This window comes from Sinohyriopsis cumingii, chromosome 18 (genome assembly GCF_028554795.1).
Source record: "Sinohyriopsis cumingii isolate HCF-2022 chromosome 18, ASM2855479v2, whole genome shotgun sequence".
NCBI classification, from domain to species: Eukaryota; Metazoa; Mollusca; class Bivalvia; order Unionida; family Unionidae; genus Sinohyriopsis; species Sinohyriopsis cumingii.
The window spans coordinates 40,586,586-40,614,107 of NC_142978.1; the positions used below are offsets into that span (position 1 = coordinate 40,586,586).

Consider the following 27,522-nt stretch of genomic DNA (forward strand, 5'->3'; position numbering starts at 1 on the left):
TACATGGCGGCCAGTATTAATGGTGGAGGAAGAACCCGGAAAACCCCCGGAAAGAACCACCGACCCACGAGAAGCTACTGGCAAGCTTTCTCACATAATCACATTAGCCGAATCCGAGACTCGAACCGACGCAGACAGAGGTGGTACATGATCTAAGCACACTGTTAAATAAAATGACTGTTCCCTTGTGTTCAAACAACCAGCCTGAATTAGTCTAAAGTACACTATCCATAGCAGCTATCAAAATAGGGAAAATGAATTTTACCAGACTAGACAATACCAGCTTCTGAAGGTGCAATGAATGAATTACCAAATATATAAAATGTGAAAAAAGTTATCGGCTCTTTTTTTATACAATTTACCTCTGAAGTTCAGTAAGTGAAATTTACCAAGTGGAGCTAGCACATTTTTGAAAGATGCGCATCTGGAGTAAGGCCAAGCTGTATACTCTACAACCCATATTACACCCATGAACCATAACCAAATTAAAGGGAGTGAAAGGTTATTTGAACGATACATAAGATATACAAGGTCTTTTTTAAATAGCCGGTATAAACAGTGAGGAAAGCCGGGGAAATTCTTTTCTCTTTAAAATTCTAACCCATGCAAAATACAAAACTGTTGAGAGCTCACTTGCATGGGGTGTTGGATAGTACTCAAAAAGCGGGTACTGGAGAGTATTTTTTTTTTGTTGTGATTTCGTCTCCCTTTTTTGACACCGTATCCTGTCTTGTGTGATAGTATGTTTGGATGCATGTATGCGTAATGTGTGTATAAATACTCTTTTGTTGGAGTGTTGTTGTGTATATTTGAAATAGTAATCAAACACCGGTTGCTGGATAGTATACGTGGCGATTGGATTGTATTTAAACACTTAAAAATTACCATTCCTGTATCATCGGACTTGCCGTTTAAGGTCAATCTCTTCTTACAACGTTACAGTGTACTCACAGTTTTAAACCTATGGGCAATTTTAACATAGTACTCCCTGTTTGACCCCCAAAGTGCCACACCAATGTAAACATATGGGTTATTAGTAATTTCCGTTTATCTACCAACACCCCCATGTAACTACTCACATCGAGCACTTGTCCTGGAGATCCGCTTGTTTTCGGTTCTCTTCTCGATTTTCTACACTTGTAGAATATATCTGTACCCACTGACGATATCGGTTTTATTTGGCATGTTTCCAGCATTGACTGTGCGACTGATAAATAGTCAATTTTGGGGGGAATATTTCAAGTTTCTTTACAGTAAAGCTACGGACGGTATTTGCCTTTATTCATTCATTTATTTCGCTATTTTATTTATTTTTATTTGGGGGTTGCGTTTTTTTATGATCTGTAATGAATGAATGAATGAATGAATGAATGAAAAACACCCATAAAATGTTAAAATTCAGTTTTTTTATACCTGCTGCTATACAATCTAAATTTTTTTGATGATTTTAAAGAGTCTGTAGAAACTTATAACTCATTTCCTGCATATATGAGATATAAATATGATTTAATATCCTCTACTTTTTCCTCACGAGAACAATTGCAGCCACTTTCCGGTACCGGGTTTAACTCATCACCCTGGGAGAATGTATAGCGATATTTACTTCCGGGATAGATTGTTCTCTGTCTTACACGCAGTTCACAAATTCACAGGTAATGTGTCTGCAGTGTCTCAAATTAAAATTCCTTACTTGTATATTTAATGCGAGACATTTCTTGAGACTAAACATTATTTTTGTTTGTATCAGATAAGGTAAAACCTCTTATATATTATGGTGTTTGGAGTGTAACATATAGGTATCTTCTAACTCTCTTAGTAATTTTTCAGTATCGAATGTCAGTCATCGTTCTGTAATCATAAAATGGGATTGTCCAAAGCCAGGGCTCCTCAAAATCTTGACTGGGCCATTCTCGTGTTCTAGGCAAGTTGCCTTTAGGCCTGTAAAAAAAGTTTCTAATTTGACGGAAAGAATCCTTGAACCCGCACTGTCAGCCCAGACAAAGGGAAGAAAGTACACGTTTTAACTTCATGGGATAATAAAACTCACAGATGATGGATAAAAAAAATCGAAAAATCCTGCAAATTTTTTTATAATGCATTATTGTTTTCTAACAACTACACTTACATACCTCAGGGAAGACGGTAAATCCACACCAAATACACTTTTAGAAAAACAGGGTGTCATTCTATGTTCTAACAAGCCATACATGCTGGGATGGGGCTAGGGAATGTCAACAAAGCCGTTGAATAGTCCTGCAGCGTAAGACACATCACCTGATATTTTTTGTTCTGGGGGTTGATGGGTCTTATGGCCTAACTAATGGTAATCTGTAACGTGTTTTGATGTCGACCAACAGTGTAACGAAAGTAAAATTTTCAGGAATATCACACACAACTTTCAACCAATAACGATGATTTTCTACAAAGTAAAGTTACAATGTTTTTGCCACACTTTACTTACCCTGATGTCGTTTCTCTATTAAATTCAAATTCTCACAAAAGAAATGGACCTGTTTTTTAGTTTTGTTGGCCTTCATTTCAGTTGGCTGGAGAGCAATGAAAGCCAGGAATGCCGAAATCAATAAGTTGAAATAGTATTCTTTAACAAAACAAAAAATATATTATGCCAATTGGAACTGTAAGCAACATTTTGTTTCATTCAAGAAACATATGCCCCACTTGAACCTACTTAAACATGCTTTGGCATACCATGACTACTATTACATTGCAACAAATTCAAATGTATGTCAGTGGAACATGAAAATGCATCCATTTGCTAGTGTCATATTTTCATTTCGCCACATAAATTAGACGAAAAGTGTTGATATAGGAAGCCAAGCATGTGAGATATTCCTGAAACTTTGCCTACTCATTCTGATCTCAGCAGACATTGGAACAGGCTATACAATATACAAGGCTGTTATTTGGATAGTAATACATAGCACTAAAACAAAATCAATATGTGCTATGTCGTACATTGTAGGACTATGCCGTTGAAATGCAACATTTTCATGTCAGACTTCTTGAAAGACTGGTAAATTATTAGTATTAATACTAATGGGTCTGTATTTTTAGTTACTTCCACCTTATGAATATCAGCTGCGTATTTGTAATGAAAGCCATCAACTTTTAATGAAGTGTTGATTCACACAGCCATGTGCCAACTTTTGCAAAGTCTATTCACACTGCTTCAGTGTGCCCACCATAGAAAAGACTATTCATGTTGACCAGTCAGTACATCAAAGCTACTTTGAATATAATAACACAGCTAAGCATAACATATCCCCATTACAGGTTTGACAGCTGATTTATTAGTCCCACAGTGTATGATGCCTCAACTGATATTTGTGTAGCGTCTTCCGAGGTCAACTAAAGTCTGAATGAGAGGTCAAATTTTCAAGAATATCTAACACACCTGTCGATGTTCTCCAACAAATTGAAGTCATCCTGCAAATAAATTCAAATTCTCACACAAGCAAATGGGTGTGTTTTCAAGTTGACCCTAATTTCACTTGGCTGGCATGTGATGCAATCCAGTATTGCCAAAATTGTATTATGTGGAATTATGTTTCTTTAATGAAATGAATACAGATATACTAATTTTGAAGAAAGGATTTAGATGGCTTCATTTTGTTCAATATATTTATCATCCTTTTAACTGATTTCAGCATTCCTAGCTTCCATCACATTCCAGTCAACTGAAATATAACTTGAAAACACGTCCATTTGCTTGTGTCGGAAGTAAAATCCTTCTAAAACAGTATGATTTTAATTTGTAGAAATGCATCAGTATGGGCTGCCATGTGTGTGAGATATTCCAGAAATATTACTCCTTTTTTTAAATGTTTTTGGACAAGATGCACAGTGCCATTACATGTATTTAGTAAGATGGCAAGCAAAATGGCACAAATATCAGGGACATTGTCTTCCATTACAGGACTACCAATTTATCTGTAAAGCTATCAAAATTTTAGAAAATTCTGCTATGTACCCATCAATAATTATAATTGGGTACCTGATCAAATGGAAATTGTATTAAATGTTTACAAACCTGAAGTCTACATTTTTGTACTGATATTGTATAAAATTTACTACCTAATGTCATCTAGTAAAGTCCAATAATTCATCCACATTGTCTGATAAATTATGAAATTCTACATTGTCTTCAACTAAATCATCATGGTCTAGTCATCATAATGTCCAACTCCATTTCCTTTGCTTCACTGTCATATGTGAATGATAATTTCAAGGCTGAGCTTGAGCTATGTAAGGAACACTTTGATCATAGATTTGTGAAATCTATTCAGTGTTGGAACTGTACACGTGTCAGTTGTGCGGCAAGATCAAATATCCACCCTCTGTTACTTGCCACTGGACCACACTCGTAGCTCAATGAGTTGTCTTATGGGAAAGCAAGCTATATAATTATGGTCAATTATTTAATGAAAGAGGCTTGGCACTAAAATAAACTACATCATATACCAGTATGCAACTCAATCAAAAGATTGTCAACCTGAAATCAAAGTGAGTGCTAAATTTATAAGCACTAGCAGAAAACTTATATATGGTAAACGGGTACCTTATGGTTCATTTTATTACCCAGGCTATTATCAATGGGTGTGTACCTGGATACCCATTTTCATCTTTATTTATTGTTCTACGAAACACCATAAAAGAAGGAAATTGTTCTATATTATCTATTTTGTATGGTGGCTGTGTACTTAATTTTTCAATGACTATTAGTACAGCTGCTTTTTGTGATTAATATTCATATAAAGATTATAGTGATTAATATTCATGTAGTAATTATAGTGATTAATATTCATGTAGTAATTATAGTGATTAATCTTCATAAAGTGACTGGTGTCTGTCACACAGATTGGATTGTAAAAGGGCTCCATACAGAGTTTCACGATGAGGAGTCCTGGACTTTAATCATGGAACTCAGGAGTCCCCATCTTCTTTGTACGAGTTCAGTGCATAAACTCAGGAGTCCCTTACTTTTAAAATGAGAGAAAGAATATTGAAGAAGTACATGTCCATCATGTTAATAAATATCACGATTGAATTCGTAGCCATTACAAAAGAAAATAAATTTCAGAAAATAGAATGTTAACTTTAAACTTTGTGTATGTTATGTATAAGAAACTAAGATGAGTAAACACCTGGCATTACACTGTATGATATATATATAAAAACATAAATTGCCATCATTAACGAAAGAAAGAAGGAAGGAAAAAATGTAGCAGGCAGCATATGTAGCAGGCAGCATAGGAATGAAATGCCCACTGAATTTAGACACAAAGACACAGTGATCACATTCAAGAGGACTCTCAAAACTCACTCATTTCGACGGCAAGAACAAACTGAAAGACCTAATAATGTTTCCTACCAGAAATATTCTCAGCATGTTTTTTATTTTTTAATGTTTTTCTAATTTTGTGTTGTTTGTTTTTGTAATAATATTATTATGTTTCTTATCTTACAGGTGTTGTCTAATGTAAAGTTCTTAGATCTTCTAAAGATTAGGTGCTATACAAAGTCCTCATTATTATTATTATTATTATTATTATATGTGGCAACATATAATGTGGGCTCTTTAGAAAATAATGATTTAATGTTGGGATGTGTCCAGTATCTTGAACTGTTGTCAAGATGAATTCACACAAGCTTTTGCTACTGATACTCAAATGAATGGAACTTTCACCAATCTTTTCTTTTTCTTGAATCATTAGTGTCTGTGGTGTGCTATTAATGTCATTTTTCATCACAAGCCTGTTAAAGTTTTTGAAAGAGTTAATCAGACAACCTTCATAATGTGGAGGCATTTATCAATGGGACCCAGAGTGGATCTGAGTATTAATAATTTACCAGTGTCTTTCAAGAACTTGAAAATGCAAATGCAGCATTTCGTCAGCAGGCTTAATTTTCTTTCTTCAGGAAAATTGACTAATAATTTTGGGTAGTAGAAGCCTGATGGGCAAGTTGCAACTCACTTGTCATATGAAAGGGAGATGATGACTGTTTGGATGTAGAGGCAAACCCTCCCATCTGCTGGGTTGTTCTAGTCACCCCCTGTCCCTGATGGGTTTCATTACTATTGTACCTCATCAGAGGAAATAGTATGGGTTGATTCAGTTGTTCAGCTGTTCACTGTATTATGTCAGAATGTGGTTAATAATATACCCCTTTGTTGCCAGTGATGCAGGTGGTGCCTGTATAGCTATTGTAAGGTCATGTGACTAGTATTATCGTGACTTACAGTTGTAGCATCTAGATTCTGAAATAAACCTTTGTCTTGTAGTTTTTGGATACATAAAGATATACCGGTATGTCATTTATTTATTCACCTGCACAAAATATGGTTAACATTATGTAGGTGAAACAAAACGGGAATTCCAAGTGGGAATAAAATAATACTTGAGGGATATCTGTAATCATAAAGATTCCCCCATGTCTAAGCATTTTAATCAATCTGACCACAACATAGATTGTGTTAACTATCAGATAATAGAAATTGTGTTAAATATTAGATAATAGAAATTGTGTTAAATATCAGATAATATAAATTGTGTTAAATATTAGATAATAGAAATTGTGTTAAATATTAGATAATAGAAATTATTCAGTCTGATCAAGAACTCTTCAGTAACTTTAGGAATGATAGAGAACTTTATTGGAAATAATCAATTACATACTCTACATCCATGCTAGACGTCACTAGAAACTGCCACACTGCAGACATCATAGTGATATGACTGAAAAATTGTTAAAGCTATGCTAAAAATCCATATCTCACATTCTTTCTCACTCTCTCTTTCTCCAGCCATATATATATATATATATATATATATATATAGTGAGACCATTGAAATAGCCACATGTGCTTAATAACATAACCATATGTACAGTTATATATGTGTATGTCTGTCTGTCCATCTGTACATTCTTCAGATATGGTAGTATGTACTCTGTGTGTGTTTGTGATTTGGATTTTTAACATAGCTTTAACAATTTTTCAGTCATATAGCTACAATGTCTGCAGTGTGACAGTTTATAGTGATGTCTAGCACTGGGGCATCATGCCGCAGACATGTAGTATGATGTCCCACCCAGTCACATTATCCTGACACCAGGCCGATCAAACCCACAACCTCCCACATCCGAGGCAGTTGCTCTCACCACTAGGCCACCAGAGCGGTCTAGTACATACTATAACCTGTTGCTTTAAATTGAAACAGCAGAGGTTGTGCTGCCTTTGTGTACAAATGCTGTTTAAAATATGCACTGAATATTTTGGCACACAGCATTTAGAGGTTAGTGTTAGGATTGGTCAGCCTGGTGTCAGGATAATGTAACTGGGTGGGACATCATCCTACTACTGTACATGCCTGTGGCATGATGCCTCAGTGCTAGACATCACTATAAACTGCCACACTACAGACATTGTAATATTATGACCAAAAAATTGTTAAAGCTGTATTAAAAATTCAAATCAAACGCACACATGCATACTATACAGGAACTACCAGTTGCTCAGTATGGCTGCCTGTTTCTGTCAGTTTTTATGTAGACATTGTCAAAACTTATCTCTCCCAGCAGTAATAATGAAAATTTATTAAGCTTACATATTTAGTTGAATTCTGATAGCTCCTCAAAAACATTTATTGTTCACTTGAGAGGGTTTTTACATTTACATAGTTCATGTATGTCTGTCTCCTGTCCTGTCTTTTCATTCACAGAAATTAATTTGTCTGGGTAAAGATTGAGAACCAGTCAGTCAAAATGTACATAAATAATATACATGTAACACTTATTATACAAGTAAAAAATAGCAGAAGCCAATTTTCTTTTTGTAGACCAAAAATGAAGCAAGAACTAAAATCATTTGTGCATTCTCTTTTAACAGATCCATGCAACCTTTCACAGGATAAAAATGAACTAATTTTGATGCAACTGGCCCATTTGTTCCATGGATGTAAGGTTTAAACTTTTTCCATCCAGACCGATTGTTGCATGTGTTTATCCAGGACAATAAATTTTGCATGAACATCTCCAAAACAGGATGATGATGTAGTGTCATTTATTCCTTATTATTTACTGTATTACTCTATTTCAGAAGTTAGTTTGCAGATGCGAGAATGAATACAGGTACAACACGGAGCGATGACAACCCAACACACTCGGTGTTTAGTAATAAAGGAATGTGGTTGACATATGTCCTGGTCGTGTACCTTGTCCATCTTCTTCTGTTGAGCCTTCCTTTCATCGGTACTGACATTGTCTGGACATTGACCAATGCTATTCATGCTTTGGTGAGTATTGATCACTTTGGTCATCAAGGTATTTTAAGGTCTTTCAATCTGTGTATGTGAAAATTTCACCGATGTCATCATACATAACATGAGCATATCCAAAAACAAAATTAGCAATGATAAAGTGAATCATGTATGAGGCTATCATTAGGACATCGTCACAAAAATATAAATTGAATATAAATTGTTTTGACTGATTATTTAATCAAAATTATCCACTTTTTTAAATTAGAATCTAAGTTTTTACCCCCTTGCATAAAGAATTCTTTTGAGGAAACAATAAATAATGCTCCATTTTGTTGCATCTGAGTAGAGAATTTTGTGTTTGCACTTTTAAACCAATTTTTGAACAGTTATTTATCCTTATCATTCCGTTTTGAGGGAGATGAGATCTCCATCATGCAGTAAATGAAGAAATAAATTTCATGTTTGGGACATCATATTTATCCATAACAATTGATGTTTTATTTTGTTCTAAAACCATGACTGGCCTTAATTAAATAATGTTCACACTCTGCTTCAACAGTACATTATTTTGAATTAATTAAATACACCCATTGCTATAGTAGCTGCCAAATAGAATGTTCATTCATTTCAGGAAAAAACTGCCTGTTTTCAGTGAGCTTATGTTTTTTCCAAATAGGATGTGCCCAGCTAACACTTAAGACACATTCAGAGTCATTTGCTTAGGAGATTAGACGGGTTATGTTTAGACTAAGCATATCACATTTTACTTGGCCAATGGATCAGGCATTATGAAATCTAAAACTGTACCGTGTGTTGACATTGTATTTGTGCACACACACAAAAAGGCGTAGAAACTCGTGTTCTGTCTCTTCCCAATTTCCAGTTTGCACATTACTCAATTTCTCCACCATCTATTTTCATCAAACCTTCTAAGTAATTTGTACTTGGGATAAAGGAAGGTTATAATTCTTGAGGTCAAAAGGTCAAAGACTAAAACCACTGTCTTAAAGAATAAGACTAGTTTCTGCACAATAACTTTATATCGGAGACTTGAATTAAATTTTGTGGATGGCTTGAACTTGTAGTATGTTAGAAGCTTATAGATTTTGAGGTCAGAGGGTCACAGGTCATGGTCATTGTAGTATGGTTGAGCAATATGGTTTTGCTGGTTTCTTGTCTTAATTCATTTCTGAGCTACATACTAGTTCATGTAACTGAGCGATCTGTGTCTGTGCTTATATTGGTGATTTTTATTTTAAAGAGCAGCTGCCACAAGACAGGAACATAACTGGTGATATGGCTCATGTGTATTAGTTATGTATAGATCATCTGCTTAGGAACAGATCTGAATTGCATATGCAATCAAGCTGGATCAGTGTTGTGTATTACCTATACATAATTACATCAGCATATGTTTCTACATGTATATAGTTGCCTACACCAGCCAAAACACATCATATGATGCACCTAATTTGATTTGACTTGATCCAGGAATAAGTACATGGTTTTAACTTCAAGATAAATTGCTGGGGAAAATAATTAATAATTTTCAAACCTGTTCTTCAGTTTGACTTTCTTTCCCCATTCTGCATTGGATTTACATATCAACAAAAAGAATGAGTACTACACACGTACAGTGTATGCAGTTTTGATATAGCAGTTGTCTTCTTTTTTGTTGCATTGAGAAATATGTTCCTGGTGAGTGACTCTTGAAAGTGTCAAAAAGGGTGGGGTGGGGTTAAGACAATCTTTAAATAAGACAGAAGAAAGATGAAGAAAAATCTGTATTATTTTTCTTAAAAGAATATATTGCTGTCAGTTGCCGTTAATGTTACAAAGTATAGCATAAAATTATAAAAGAGACTTGTCCAATCTTCAATTCTATATTACCTTTATGATACTTGTCCAATCATCACCCTAGCATGTTGACAGTATGATAATTGTTCAGTCATCACCCATGCATGTCAACAGAATAATACTTGTCCAATCATCACTTTTACATGTTAACAGTATGATACTTGTCCAGTTATCACTCTTGCATGTTAACAGTATGATAATTGTCTAATCATCACCCTAGCACATTGACTTTGATAATGTTGAATCATCTCTTGCACATTGAGAGTATGATACTTGTCGAATCATCACTCTAGCATGTTGACAGTAGGATACATGTACAATCACTCTTGCATGTTGACAGTATGAGACTTGTCCAATCTTCACTCTAGCATGTTGACAGTATATTACTTGTCCTGCCATCATTCTAGCATGTTGACAGTGTATGTTACTTGTCCAGTCATCACTCTGACATGTTAACAGTATGATACTTGTCCAATCATCACTCAAGCTTGTTGATAGTAGGATATGTGTCCAGTCACTCTAGCATGTTGACAGTATGTTACTTGTCCAATCATCACTCTAGAATATTAATAGTATGATACATGTCCAATCATCACTCTAGCATATTGCCAGTATGATAATTGGTTTGCACATATATTCACTGGATACATTTTTAAAAAAAAACAAATGGTGTTGTTTTTTACTGCTTTGCTCTGGATATGCAAATTATTTACAAGTAGAGTTGTATCAGGTTTAAATCTCTTGCAGAAAGTTTTCTTTAACATATTACAAATGTTGAGTTGAGGAAGTGTGCCAGAGAGGTTTAACTGTGTAGTTTTGACTCCTGCTGTGTATAGTAAAATGGTATTGATCTGATGGCCACAGTGGCCATTTTGAAAATATTGCCATTACTACTGGTTGGTTGTGTCAGCGTGGGATTTTACTAAACTGTTTCTTATGATATCTAGTTCTGTTGGTGCCATTCAGATACTCTTTATTTCCGCCACAGTAACCATTTTGAAAATCCTGTTATCACTATTTCTGTTGAATGAGTGGTCATATTAGCATGACGTTTTCAGTGAAAGATTTCTTGTGATGTTTAGTTGGTTGGAAAATTAAAATGGTGAGAAACTGACTTCTAATATAATTGCTGCAATATGCCTAAAAAAACCTCCAGTGTTTAGAAGCATTCTTTGTATGATTGTTTTCTCATGAGCATTTGAGCATACTTAGAAAGCTGTTCGCATTTAAGGAGCATCAGGGCATACTTCGAAAGCTCTTCACATTTAGTGCACATTAGGGCATACTTGGAAATCTCTTCACAAGCACTAGGAAATACTTGGAAAGCTCTTCACATTTCATGACCATGAGGGCATACTGGTACTTGGAAAGTTCTTCACATTTAGTGCACATTAGGGCATGCTTGGAAAGCTGTTCACATTTAAGGAGCATTAGGGCATGCTTGGAAAGCTCATCACATTTAAGGACCATTAGGACATACTTGGAAAGCTCATCACATTTAATGACCATTAGGGCATACTTGGAAAGCTCTTCACAAGCATTAGGGCATACTTGGAAAGCTCATCACATTTCATGATCATTAGGGCATACTTGGAAAGCTCATCACAAGCATTAGGGCATACTTGGAAAGCTCATGATCATTAGGGCATACTTGAAAAGCTCTTCACATTTCATGACCATGAGGGCATACTGGTACTTGGAAAGCTCTTCAAAAGCATTAGGGCATACACTGTACTTTGAAAGCTCATCACATTTCATGATCATTAGGGCATACTTGGAAAGCTCTTTACATTTCATTACCATGAGGGCATACTGGTACTTGGAAAGCTCATCACATTTAATGACCATTAGGGCATACTTGGAAAGCTCTTAACATTTCATGAGCATTAGGGCATACTTGGAAAGCTCTTCACATTTAAAGATTTGAAGATTTGAAAAAGTATAATCACTGTTTTCTTCACTGAAATATTAGAAAGAAAAAAATCAATATCCTATTTTCTGTTTTTGATTGAAATTTGTGACTGTATGCTGCAAGGAATGTCATTGTTAATTCAAATGACTGTATACTGCAAGGAATGCCATTGTTAATTCAAATGACTGTATACTGCAAGGAATGTCATTGTTAATTCAAATGACTGTATTGCAAGGAATGCCATTGTTAATTCAAATGACTGTATACTGCAAGGAATGTCATTGTTAGTTCAAATGACTGTATACTGCAAGGAATGCCATTGTTAATTCAAATGACTGTATACTGCAAGGAATGTCATTGTTAATTCAAATGACTGTATACTGCAAGGAATGTCATTATTAATTCAAATGACTATACTGCAAGGAATGCCATTGTTAATTAAATGACTGTATACTGCATGGAATGTCATTGTTAATTCAAATGACTGTATACTGCAAGGAATGTCATTATTAATTCAAATGACTGTATACTGCAAGGAATGCCATTGTTAATTCAAATGACTGTATACTGCAAGGAATGTCATTGTTAATTCAAATGGCTATATAATCAATGCATATCTATGTTAATTCAAATGACTGTTTACTGCAAGGAATGTCATTGTTAATTCAAATGACTGTATACTGCAAGGAATGTCATTGTTAATTCAAATGACTGTATACTGCAAGGAATGTCATTGTTAATTCAAATGGCTATATAATCAATGCATATCTATGTTAATTTAAATGACTGTTTACTGCACGGAATGTCATTGTTAATTCAAATGACTGTATACTGCAAGGAATGTCATTGTTAATTCAAATGACTGTATATTGCACGGAATGTCATTATTAATTCAAATGACTGTATACTCCAAGGAATGCCATTGTTAATGCAAATGACTGTACACTGCAAGGAATGTCATTGTTAATTCAAATGACTGTATAATCAATGCATATCTATGTTAATTCAAATGACTGTTTACTGCAAGGAATGTCATTGTTAATTCAAATGGCTGTCTACTGCAAGGAATATCATTGTTAATTCAAATGACTGTATACTGCAAGGAATGCCATTGTTAATTCAAATGACTGTATACTGCAAGGAATGTCATTGTTAATTCAAATGGCTATATAATCAGTGCATATCTGTGTCAATTCAAATGACTGTTTACTGCAAGGAATATCATTGTTAATTCAAATGACTGTATACTGCACGGAATGCCATTGTTAATTCAAATGACTGTATACTGCAAGGAATGCCATTGTTAATTCAAATGGCTATATAATCAAAGCATATCTGTGTTAATTCAAATGACTGTTTACTGCAAGGCATGTCATTGTTAATTCAAATAACTGTATCCTCAAGGAATGCCATTGTTAATTCAAATGGCTATATAGTCAATGCATATCTATGTTAATTCAAATGACTGTTTACTGCAAGGAATGTCATTGTTAATTCAAATAACTATATCCTTAAGGAATGCCATTGTTAATTCAAATGACTATACTGCAAGGAATGTCGTTGTTAATTCAAATGGCTGTATCATCAGTGCATTCCTATGTTAATTCAAATGACTGTATGATCAGTGCATTCCTATGTTAATTCAAATGACTGTATGATCAGTGCATTCATATGTTAATTCAAATGACTGTATAATCAATGCATTCCTATGTTAATTCAAATGACTGTACAATCAGTGCATTCCTGTGTTAATTCAAATGACTGTATAATCAGTGCATTCCTATGTTAATTCAACTGACTGTATAGGTGGCGCTCACCAGATAATATGTACTTTTGAGAGAGTGACGTATGTAAGGTGAAGTAGTTCGCATTTAAAACATGCACAGTGGAGAGAATGTTTGCATACCTCTATGCTACATTAAGGTAATGTGGATGATATTTCTTTTGGATATTGTACTTTTGGAAATTTTACATGATTTAAGCACACTGCTAACTAAAATGACTGCTCCCTTGTGTTAAAAAATCAGTCTGAATTAGTCTAAAGTACACTATACATAGCAGCAATAAAAAAGGGAAAATGAATTTTGCCAGACTAGACAATACCAGCTTCTGAAAGTGCAATGAATGAATTACCAAATATATAAAATGTAAAAAAAGTTATTGGCTCTTTTTTATACAATTTACCTCTGAAGTTCAGGAAGTGAAAATGACCAAGTAGAGCTAGCACTTTTTTGAAAGGTGCACATTTGAAGTAAGGCCAAGCTGTATACTCTATAACCCATAGTACACCCATCAATCATACACCAAAATAAAGGGAATTAAAGGTGCTTTGCATTATACCTAAGATATACAAGGTCTTTTTTAAATAGCCAGTATAACCAGTGAGGAAAGCCGGGGACATTCTTTTTCTTTAAAATCCTAACCCTATGCAAAATGCGAAACTGTATAGCGCCACCATAATCAGTGCATTCCTATGTTAATTCAACTGACTGTATAATCATTGCATTCCTATGTTAATTCAACTGACTGTATAATCAATGCATTCCTGTGTTAATTCAAATGACTGTTATAATCAATGCATTCCTGTGTTAATTCAAATGACTGTTATAATCAATGCATTCCTGTGTTAATTCAACTGACTGTATAATCAATTCATTCCTATGTTAATTCAAAAGACTGTATAATCAGTGCATTCCTATGTTAATTCAACTGATTGTATAATCAATGCATTCCTATGTTAATTCAACTGACTGTATAATCAATGCATTCCTGTGTTAATTCAAATGACTGTATAATCAATGCATTCCTATTTTAATTCAACTGACTGTATAATCAGTGCATTCCTATGTTAATTCAACTGACTGTATAATCAATGCATTCCTATGTTAATTCAACTGACTGTATAATCAATGCATTCCTATGTTAATTCAATTCAACTGACTGTATAATCAATGCATTCCTATGTTAATTCAACTGACTGTATAATCAATGCATTCCTATGTTAATTCAACTGACCGTATAATCAATGCATTCCTATGTTAATTCAACTGACCGTATAATCAATGCATTCCTATGTTAATTCAAATGACTGTATAATCAGTGCATTCCTATGTTAATTCAAATGACTGTATAATCAATGCATTCCTATGTTAATTCAACTGACTGTATAATCAGTGCATTCCTATTTTAATTCAACTGACTGTATACTGCAAGGAATGTCATTGTTAATTCAAATGGCTGTATGATCAGTGCATTCCTATGTTAATTCAAATGACTGTATAATCAGTGCATTCCTATGTTAATTCAAATGGCTGTATAATCAATGCATTCCTATGTTAATTCAACTGACTGTATAATCAATGCATTCCTATGTTAATTCAACTGACTGTATAACCAATGCATTCCTATGTTAATTCAAATGACTGTATAATCAATGCATTCCTATGTTAATTCAAATGACTATGATCAGTGCATTCCTATATTAATTCAAATGACTGTATAATCAGTGTATTACTATGTTAATTCAACTGACTGTATAGTCAATGCATTCCTGTGTTAATTCAACTGACTGTATAATCAATGCATTCCTGTGTTAATTCAAATGACTGTATAATCGATGCATTCCTATGTTAATTCAACTGACTGTATAATCAGTGCATTCCTATGTTAATTCAACTGACTGTATACTCAATGCATTCCTATGTGTTAATTCAAATGACTGTATAATCAATGCATTCCTATGTTAATTCAAATGGCTGTATAATCAGTGCATTCCTATGTTAATTCAACTGACTATAACCAATGCATTCCTATGTTAATTCAACTGACTGTATAATCAATGCATTCCTGTGTTAATTCAAATGACTGTATAATCAATGCATTCCTATGTTAATTCAACTGACTGTATAATCATTGCATTCCTATGTTAATTCAAATGACTGTATAATCAATGCATTCCTATGTTAATTCAACTGACTGTATAATCAATGCATTCCTATGTTAATTCAACTGACTGTGTACTGCAAGGAATGTCATTGTTAATTCAAATGTCTGTATGATCAGTGCATTCCTATGCTAATTCAAATGACTGTATAATCAATGCATTCCTATGTTAATTCAACTGACTGTATAATCAATGCATTCCTGTGTTAATTCAAATGACTGTATAATCAATGCATTCCTATGTTAATTCAACTGACTGTATAATCAGTGCATTCCTATGTTAATTCAACTGACTGTATACTCAATGCATTCCTATGTTAATTCAACTGACTGTATAACCAATGCATTCCTATGTTAATTCAACTGACTGTATAATCAATGCATTCCTATGTTAATTCAAATGACTGTATAATCAATGCATTCCTATGTTAATTCAACTGACTGTATAATCATTGCATTCCTATGTTAATTCAAATGACTGTTTAATCAATGCATTCCTATGTTAATTCAACTGACTGTATGATCAATGCATTCCTATGTTAATTCAACTGACTGTATACTGCAAGGAATGTCATTGTTAATTCAAATGTCTGTATGATCAGTGCATTCCTGTGCTAATTCAAATGACTGTATAATCAATGCATTCCTATGTTAATTCAACTGACTGTATAATCAGTGCATTCCTATGTGTTAATTCAAATGACTGTATAATCAGTGCATTCCTATGTTAATTCAACTGACTGTATAATCAGTGCATTCCTGTGTTAATTCAACTGACTTTATGCTCAATGCATTCCTATGTTAATTCAACTGACTGTATACTGCAAGGAATGTCATTGTTAATTCAAATGTCTGTATGATCAGTGCATTTCTATGCTAATTCAAATGACTGTATAATCAATGCATTCCTATGTTAATTCAACTGACTGTATAATCAATGCATTCCTATGTTAATTCAAATGACTATAATCAATGCATTCCTATGTTAATTCAAATAACTGTATAATCAGTGCATTCCAATGTTAATTCAAATGGCTGTATAATCAGTGCATTCCTATGTTAATTCAACTGACTGTATAATCAGTGCATTCCTATGTTAATTCAACTGACTGTATAATCAATGCATTCCTATGTTAATTCAACTGACTGTATACTGCAAGGAATGTCATTGTTAATTCAAATGGCTGTATGATCAGTGCATTCCTATGCTAATTCAAATGACTGTATAATCAATGCATTCCTATGTTAATTCAACTGACTGTATAATCAATGCATTCCTATGTTAATTCAAATGACTATAATCAATGCATTCCTATGTTAATTCAAATAACTGTATAATCAGTGCATTCCTATGTTAATTCAAATGGCTGTATAATCAGTGCATTCCTATGTTAATTCAAATGACTGTATAATCAATGCATTCCTATGTTCATTCAAATGGCTATATAATCAGTGCATTCCTATGTTAATTCAAATGACTGTATAATCAATGCATTCCTATGTTCATTCAACTGACTGTATAATCAGTGCATTCCTATGTTAATTCAAATGACTGTATAATCAATGCATTCCTATGTTAATTCAAATAACTGTATAATCAGTGCATTCCTATGTTAATTCAAATGGCTGTATAATCAGTGCATTCCTATGTTAATTCAAATGACTGTATAATCAGTGCATTCCTGTGTTAATTCAAATGACTATAATCAATGCATTCCTATGTTAATTCAACTGACTGTATAATCAGTGCATTCCTATGTTAATTCAACTGATTGTATAATCAATGCATTCCTATGTGTTAATTCAAATGACTGTATAATCAATGCATTCCTATGTTAATTCAACTGACTGTATAATCAGTGCATTCCTATGTTAATTCAACTGACTGTATAATCAGTGCATTCCTATGTTAATTCAACTGACTGTATAATCAGAGCATTCCTATGTTAATTCAAATGACTGTATAATCAATGCATTCCTATGTTAATTCAACTGACTGTATAATCAGTGCATTTCTATGTTAATTCAAATGACTGTATAATCAGTGCATTCCTATGTTAATTCAACTGACTGTATAATCAATGCATTCTTATGTTAATTCAACTGACTGTATGATCAATGCATTCCTAGGTTAATTCATCTGACTGTATAATCAATGCATTCCTTTGTTACTTGCTGTTCAGCTCATTCTAGAATGATTGCACACATAACAGCAACAGAGCTATGCTCAAAGGAGGTAATGAATTCTGTAATTCTTGACAACATAATTTTTTAATTAACTTTAATGGTAAATTTTACTGGAGAAATGGCTTTTCATACATAATATAAAAAAGTTTACAAGAAAGTTTACAAGAAGGCTTTATCTATAATTGACCTTTAAATTCCTTTCATTTTGAGATTTTACAGTTCTCTTTCTCTCTCTCTCTTTCATGCACTGTGATTCATAGTATGTTGATTGGTAGAGTGTCGCATGGGTTGCTATTTCAGTACCTGCACAGGCATACCATTGGAAAGGCACTTCTGTCCTTTTATTTGGCATGATCTGGCTGATAGTGTCTTAAAAGCGTTGTTAAAACCAAAAACAACAGCTCTCATGATCCAGTGTTCACCAAGCTCATGCTGACTGGAAATAACAACGACATTTATACACAAGTCAGTATGGATTGATTTATTTGTCAGTGGGACCATTGAGAACATGGTATGTTTATACAGGTCAATCTGGGATCATTTATGTCAGTGAGTCCATTGGGAACATGGAATCTATACACAGGTAAGTTTGGATTGATTTCTATACATTTGGTCCTTAGGACAGGATTAATAGTAATTTTTTCTGCTTCAGGTTACATACATAATGTTTCATGTGACAAAAGGCACCCCGTGGCCCACCTCAACAGGGGAGGAACGACTCAAGACACAATGGGAACAAATTGACTTTGGACGGCAGTTTACTCCCACCAAAAAGTTTTTGATGACAGTTCCAATTGTCTTGTAAGTTGAGCAAGAGTAGTTTTCAAGTCCTTTATGAATTTTAGCATTGTGCAAATGGAACTGTAGCAATTTTATTGGGGTTTTGAGGGATTTTGTGGATATTACATTGGTATACCTTGAGGCAGTCAGGGTGAGATTTATTTATATGCCATATCAAGTTCTTTCCCTTGACTAAGAATATAATATGAACATATGTTTTGCAATTATTACATACCCACACTTTTTATACTTTTATGCTTTCTAAATTTGTTTAGTTTTGCACTGCGATTGAATTCAAAATAAACTAAGATTTATGGAAGTTTGATTCACTGCTTGTAAAAATAATAGTTTGTGGACGTCATCGGAGTAGTTTCAATCTTGATGTGTGATGAAAAGTTGGAAATATTAAGTAGTTGTATCACAAACCATATCAGGTTTACAAGATCCAATGGTATGCAATAAATGTCAAGACAGGACAGTGCCTTGTGATATGTATTGCTGTTTATTTTAATCTACTTCATGAATTAGTAAATATTCCAAGAGAAATACTTTTGTTAACTCACCAGAGTCACTGTAGTCAATGGACATAACATTATGACATGTGCTAGTTTAGTGGTAAGCATGGCCACCTATCGTGCAGGAGTATCAGGTTAAAATACCTCAGTACTTCTTTTTCCGAACTTTTGTTTATGTGCCTCTTTATCTAGAATTAGGAATAACAGTTGTGTTACTACTGAAATTTTCTATATGATTGTGAACACAAAACACAGCAGTAAAGAGACTACATTATTGCACTGGGTACCCTTAGAAATCTACTAACTCAGTATAAGAAAAGAAAGACTTGCCAGTTCTGAGTCAATAATGGAAATATTTCATCTCCTGGGTGAAAAAAATTATTTTCACTCATAGCTTTGCAACTTGTGCAATTACTGAGTTTTTCATCCACTCAAGGAAATATATCCATCATTCACTGGATACAAGCAAATATCCTCTGTAGATGAAGGAAATCTGTATAAAGAGCAAACTAATAATAATGACTGAACACAATTTCATCAATTAAGTAATTTCTTTGAAATTGCTTTAAGTGAAAGTGATTTTAAAAATGTCATTGTATGCCATTGACTCTTGGGTTCGTTCACTGGTTAGTTTCCCATTTCATTTGCATCTTTGTAACTCTGGCGGCATTGGTGGTTTGGATGGGATGATGTTGGCAAATATGAGTGGTCAAGTTCATTGTCCAACCCATGAACATCACATTCACATTACAATCCCAACAAATGACATAATTATCAAGTAATTTTCCCAATTATAGAATTTCACCCCAAAACGCTGTCAGATGAATGATTTTGCCTTTTTATTTGGCACCAGCTCGTATAGGACGTTAAGCTCCTTGGCCACCATTTTTGTTCATTTTTATGCAATAGGCAGGATACAACATACAGTTGAGCCATTTTTTTAATGCAAAAACATGTTTAAGAAATCTTTGGTTTTCCAGCCCTCTTAGTTGTAAGACCAGGTGAGCTTTTGATATGGTCTACACTCGTCATGCAATGTCCATCATGCATTGCCTGACCATCAACAGTTGTTACCAATCAGGAATTTCAATAAAACATGGAATGTGGGGTTATATCATTGAAATCATGTACATGTTAAATAATGAGACAGATCTATGCATAATAATGAGGTGATCTTGCATCTGATTGACTGACTTTCTTACTACTCTGGAGGGCATATTTCTGATCCAGTTTTGATCAAACTTTGAATACATGCCGACATTATTAAGATCTCAGATTGGTTCAGTAATGAGCAAGAGCCATTGATATTAATGAGGCGAATTTAGTTTGCATCTGATTGGCTGAGCTTGTTACCAATCTGAAGGGTTTATTATTTTCTGATTTTGATCAGACTTAGAATATAAGCATATATCATCAAGATCTTTGAAAAGTTTGATAATGGGCAAGATACATTTAAGTGAGGTGTTCTTGCGTTGAAAAAAGAGGCATACAGGCAGATGGCATCATGATATTCCTTGGCTTTTTTTAAAAACTGTAGGGATAATTAATATATAGTAGTTTAAGCAGCTGCAAGTATTTTAAGTTAAAAAATTTACATTAAAAAGCTGTTATGCATGGAAGGATATTAAAGTTTGCAGATAGAGAAGACAAGATGGTCATAAAAATTATACAGAAATGGTAAAATATTCTATAGTCACAGAAAAGTTTTTGGGAAGAAAAATAAGTTTTATGAAAGCCATAAAAAAATCATTTTGCAAATTTTACACATTAGAAACTTTTAGCATAATCAGAGAAGTGGAATTAAAAGTGTTTTGTCAAAATTGATTTTCTTTTCGGCAGATTTCAATAGCATCATGAACATAATACATTCCTGGACATCCTTCTTATTTGCATTTTAATGTGTTTTGTGGTCTCATGAATTTAATACATGTACTTTCTTACATAAAGTATTGTGTCCAATCATTTCATTTTTATACATGCTCATGCTTTGTTGTTTTTGTTTTTTCAGGTTTTTTGTGGCCAGTTTTTATTCCAAGTACGACAAAGTTCATTTTTTCTTCAATCTTTTTTTTCTGTTACTAACTGTTGTGCCTAAGCTGCCAATGTTCCATGGGGTCAGAATTTTCAACATCAACAAGTGGTGACCAGCAGCTTTTGACCTGATACAGCTTTGTATTAGCACCAATGGATGTTTTTTTATTTCCCAGAAAGGTTTATCTCCCCTGGGGGAAAAATGCCTTCTTTTTGTGTTGACCACCCATCACATATTTGCTGATAAAACCAATAATTAATAACATATTGACCGATCAGTTATTGTTACCATAGCAATGCAGTATCTTTTCTATCTGTCATTGAAGACCTTGCAAAATATTGTAATACTGTTATCATGAGACCAAATCCTCTGCAATTTATAACATTTTTTTACTATTTCATGTCAGTTTTTATAGCAGAGCTTCTATATAAAGTGGGGGGGGGGGGGAAATAAGAATCAAGGGAGATAATTGTGATAGCCCTAATATCATTATTTTTGCTAGTCAAGGTTTTTGATGAATCATTGGAATACGTAGAGAAAATGCCTCTGTATAATCAAGCCAAAGTGTTTTACCTTGCCCAGTTCAATTGTTTTTTATACCATTTTTAAATATCTTAAAGCAGCATGACATGGTTGTCAAGGATAACACAATCAAACCAGCTATCAAAATGGCTAGAGATTTATAAATATATCTGAAAGATTAATAATAAAATGATTATATTGGTCGCAGTTGGCATTGTAATCAAATATAAGTGCATGCAAAATTGTGTGACATTGCTTCTGCGCTTCAATTGTTATGTTTTTACCAGGGGTTCAATTTGAGATGTTAAACTCCATTGAACCAGTTACTACTGAAGTCATGCCAGATGTCATTAATACATCTTTCCTTTAATGTCTTAGGTGTTGCAGAGTACTTTTTGATTTTATTTGCTTGTAGATGTATGTACAAATTTTGTTTTGATCAGCTTAATTATCTTTTTTTCTTGCTACAATTTGTTTCAAGTTTTCATGCCAATAATCTAGGGAGTCACTACAGTACTGACATGAATTGTCTAGGATGTACAGTTTACTATAAGTAGGAAGATGCATGTATATTCTTTTTATTAAGATCTCATTTATATTTTTTTTTATTTACCTGCAGAAAGTTTGCAAGGAACAATACAGTTAATAAGAAGTGTTAAGAGGAGACAACTTTTTCCCAAACGATGTTTTCTGTCAGTCAGGTGGTCTCATTTGCAGTAATTACATTATGTAACACTATTGATAGCTGCATGAAAAGTAGAGTCTTTTATGACAGATGGGTTTATTCATCAGTTCTTTAAACGTATGTCTTGTAGTTGTATGTGACAGATTGGTGCCTTTTGGATAATGTATTTATATTCTTAGAAAGTGACTAAACTTTTCTGACTTCATTGTTTGTCTTGAGAAGGAGAGTACAAGATTTGCTGTTTGTCTGACTTCTACCATGTGTGTTACTTGAGAGTGAGGGTACAAGATTTGCATTTACCATGTTTGTTACTTGAGAGGGAGGGTACAAGATTTGCCTATTGTCTGACATTTACCGTGTGTGTTACTTGAGAGGGAGGGTACAAGAGTTGCATTTTGTCTGACATTTACCATGTGTGTTACTTGAGAGGGAAGGTACAAGATTTGTATTTTGTCTGATTTTTTCTAGATGTGTTACTTGAGAGTTAGAGTACAAGACTTATGCTTTTTGTCTGACATATGAGAATGTAAGAACAGATCAGTCTGTACTTCATGTGAAGAGCCACATCCCTTCCTAATAGGCTGATCCATCGAATGCATTAGAAAAATCTTATGCACAATGTAAGTAGTTAGTCTCGTGTTATAGTTAAACATTTACACAGCATACATAAATTCTTAAGCATTTACACAACATACATAAATTCTGAAGCATTTACACAACATACATAAATTCTGAAGCATTTACACAACATACATAAATTCTGAAGCATTTACACAGCATACATAAATTCTGAAGCATTTACACAACATAGATAAATTCTGAAGCATTTACAAACATACATAAATTCTGAAGCATTTACACAACATACATAAATTCTGAAGTATTTACACAGCATACATAAATTCTGAAGCATTTACACAACATACATAAATTCTGAAGCATTTACACAACATATATAAATTCTGAAGCATGTACACAACATACATAAATTCTGAAGTATTTACACAACATACATAAATTCTGCTTTATTTTAGCATGCGATTTCAGAAATCACATCTGAATGGAAATAATTTTACCCCATTAGACCTCTGTTATGTGGGGCTCTTCATTGTGTAAGCAGTAGGCTTGGCCATAACAGCGGTGGAAGTACCATTTAAAGTATAGTTTTATAAACCTATTGTGTTGTACAACCTATTGTGTTGTACAAAGGTACAACCAATTGATATTGTTTCCTATGCATCATTAAATGCCAATACAGTGGCATCCTTAATTGATTTCCAGTAGATGTAAGTAAATATTTTTGGGATGTTCATGTTGCTTTCTATAAAATTTTGAAAGTGAAAAAGTGGTAGGGCTTGTTTCTCAAAAATCATTAAGTTCTTTATATACAAAGCGTTAGACCCATTTTGTTGAAATGTAGGAATTCAGGATCCAAAACTGGAAGTATTGAAAGCAGGGACTCACTTCAGAGAGCTCTGGTTTATCATGAGGTAAATTGTATTGAAATCCAGGCATTTTTAATTTTGTTCTCTAGAGATTGAAAATACCTTCAATTGATAAATATATAGTGTGTTTAATAACTCCTTATTTAGGATACACAAAAGGATGTTGACCGTAGAACAAAAAGAAACAGATATTGTTGTAGTCTTCCATTACAAAGGAAGCACAAATTTATCATAAGCCTTCATGCTTGAATACACCTTTCTAATTTTCCCTACAAAATTATCCACTGTTTGATATGCCCTATTGTTTTCCATTTGTTTAATTTAAATGACATGTAGATAAATTTCTAGAGGCTTTTAAAAAAAGAGTTTTAATTACTATTGAAGTCAACATCAGGAATAAAATATACTCTTTTGATTCAATTCAGACTGAGAGAAAAAAATATCATCCTTAACTGAAAACAAATGAGAAAAAGAGATACTTTGCAGTTGGTGTGCAAAAATTGGCATGGAAAATTCCTTCACACTTGGAAATGCTAGTATCAGGACACCGTTCCATGATTGACATGTTGAATTATCAACTCAGAAACTGGTGATTCAGGATTTGCAACTAAGTGAAAATCTTAAACCTAATTGCATGACTGCTGTCATATGACATGCAGGAAATACCCAATTTTTAAAATGTAAAAATGGACAGAGGAGTGAAATTCTTTAATGGTTAGTGTGTAGAGAATATATTGTGATCAGAAAATACAAGACTGATTTCCATTTTAAGTGTTTTACTGTAGTAAACAAAACACATGTATTGTTATATTGTAATATACAGATCACATTGTATGCATTAAGTGTTACACCGCAATATACAGAACACATGAAGTACATTTGGTGTTGGACTGTTCGACTTAGAACACATGATATACATTTTAGTGTTATACTGTAATACTCAGAACACATATGTATTGAGTTTTATAATGTAATGCACAGAACAAATTATATGCATTGACAGTTATTCTGTAATACACAGAACACATGATATGTATTTAATATACTTATAATACTTCATAATGCTCTGTTTGAATCTATCAAAGTATTTTACACCATATTAGAAGGCCACACTAATGTGGCAAGTTTTGTCGTCATTAACTCTGTTTGAATCTGTTAACATTTTTTTTTTCTTTCTTTCACTCCACACTGGGATGCCTCCATTCACCAAATTTTATTCGGGGCAAGTGTTCACATTTACTAAATCCTAAACTCAACCTTGGTATATGAGTATCTTCAGTGCTTCTTCCTGAGTTTATCCTCAACCAGATATACTGCCTGTCATGTATATCCTATCATGTACTGAAAAATAGCATTGAAACCCCACAAAACGCAAACCATTATCTAAACAAAACACTTTTAATTCTCATTTTTGCATGTTTAAAAGATCAGAAGCTATAGTACTCCAAAAATAGATTCATATTGTTTTATGATTCAACATTAAAAATGGAAATTGGAGAAGTTCTGTTGAAGACCTGCAATCATTATTGCTATTTGTTGGAAACCGACTGTATTGGGTCTGCACTAAGTGAAAGTATCTCTGTCTACAGCCAGCAGCAGTACCTTGATTACATAATCCGTGGCTTGTTTGCAGTAAATCAGCGCACACTGTAGACCTTCTTTTCCTCTAGCAACTGTAATGGCAGAATCTTCTAAAACATTAGCAGGATTCCATGTTAAAGTTTTGTGTGAGTGGGTTTTACAAGTTATGTAAAGTGGGAATACATCAAAAAGTGACACACAAACAAGAAACTGCAAAAACCCTTGTTAACAATCCTCGTTGAAATGTGGATTATTAAGAAATCCCACAATAATCAATCCCACACTTGCATAAATGGGTGTAACGGTAAATAAACCTCCAGGGGTACAGTAAAAGTTTAAAAATGTAAGGTGCAGTGGACCTCATTTCTGGTTTGAGTTATGGGCCCTTTTGACATTTTGACAGTCTGAGATAAAATAGACTTTCATGTTTCTACAGAGCAAGATATTTGAGTTATGCCGTTTAGTCAGGTGATTGGTTTTTTAGTTTTTAAAAAATTTTTATTTAAAAAAAAAATTACAGTATTTTTTTAAAACCATCCCATATAATAAAATAAATACATACTACATTACAGAAACACTCAAATTAGACTGTATCACAAAAATAGTACATTGTAATAAGTATACCCTTAATTATCAGTGCACTTTCAAATCCATCTGAGAAAAAAAAATCATTATTTTTTGTTTTTCAATATTTATTTTTTCAGAAAACATGCATGGTATCAAAAGATTGCAAATATTTGTATAAAAGATAATTTATAAAAAGCATCTGAATAATGGCAGTATATGTCTTTAAAAGGCAAAACTTGATATTGGTTACTATATTCATTTTTATAATAATTGTAAATGTGCATAAGAGAAATGGCTCATAGTGATTTCTTTTTTTTGTTTGTTTTCCTATTTTATTTTTTATTTATAGGGATGCATTAAACAAGAACTTTTCATCAGAATGAAACCATTTTTATGTTAAATCATTTAAGTTTAATTTCTATTATAATTTTGAAGGGATAACATCTAGTAAATAAAGTTGTGGTACAAGTATATATATAGTTTGGTGTCGTTACAAATAATATAGTTATTGGGGAAAATTTTGCCTTTGTTTTCTTATCATATTGAAAGCCATGCTATCTCAGTTGGTTCAACCCTGGACTTGTACTCCAAGGGTCATGGGTTCAGTACCTGCTCTGGCCAGCCTGTGTCAGCTGCCTGTGTATCCCTGAAAAGGCACTGGGTTCCTGTTTCCTTGGCATAATGAAGCCTTTAGTGTACTAGAAGTGCCATTAAAAATCATCAACCAACTCAGCATGTTGCACATATTATTTAGAATTGTAAATATGGCTTACTGTTCATTTAATTAGGTCACATATTTGCTTAATTTGTATCATACATGTACTTTGTTGGTGTAAATCATTTCAGAGAAAAATAAAGAATAGTCTTCGGATCTGATTGATGACTTTTCGTTATTTATGCCAAAATTTTGGCTGGTTTGTAAAAAAAAATTATGCTTCATATTGCATCTTTTTAATTCACAGAAATTCCACAGAATTCTGCTAATCAGGTTCAACTACACAGACCCTGATATTCCATTGTATAATATACTGGCAAATCTGGATCCATGAGGTTGTGACTAAACAGTTGACAAAAGAGATGTTAAAATCAGCTGGTACATTATGCAAAAGCAGATCTGGGTCTTTGTTGTCTACATTTGGACCTGGTTTTAAAGCAAGTATACTGATAATTTTAATCTATGCCTGACAATTTGGAAACATGTTTTTAACCATCAGA

The 27,522-nt window shown here is 33.5% G+C and overlaps 1 protein-coding gene across 3 annotated transcripts; it reads left to right on the plus strand.

Annotated features, from left to right (window-relative positions):
* Nucleotides 1–1,592: 1,592 nt before the first annotated feature.
* Nucleotides 1,593–27,183, plus strand: LOC149776466 (ORM1-like protein 3). 3 transcript variants are annotated; one of them, XR_016416047.1, is made up of 5 exons: nucleotides 1,593–1,652; nucleotides 8,120–8,315; nucleotides 18,833–18,981; nucleotides 21,484–23,072; nucleotides 23,183–27,183. XR_016416047.1 is itself a non-coding variant. In XM_089940893.1 (4 exons), exons 2-4 carry the CDS (start codon nucleotides 8,142–8,144, stop codon nucleotides 21,617–21,619), a joined length of 459 nt encoding a protein of 152 aa, XP_089797019.1. In that variant the 5' UTR covers nucleotides 1,593–1,652; nucleotides 8,120–8,141; the 3' UTR covers nucleotides 21,620–27,183. The 3 variants fall into 3 exon arrangements, 2 of the variants coding, with proteins under 2 accessions (XP_089797019.1, XP_089797020.1); XM_089940893.1 differs by having other exon boundaries at nucleotides 21,484–27,183; XM_089940894.1 differs by having other exon boundaries at nucleotides 1,609–1,652; nucleotides 8,123–8,315; nucleotides 21,484–27,183.
* The last annotated feature ends 339 nt before the right edge of the window (nucleotides 27,184–27,522 follow it).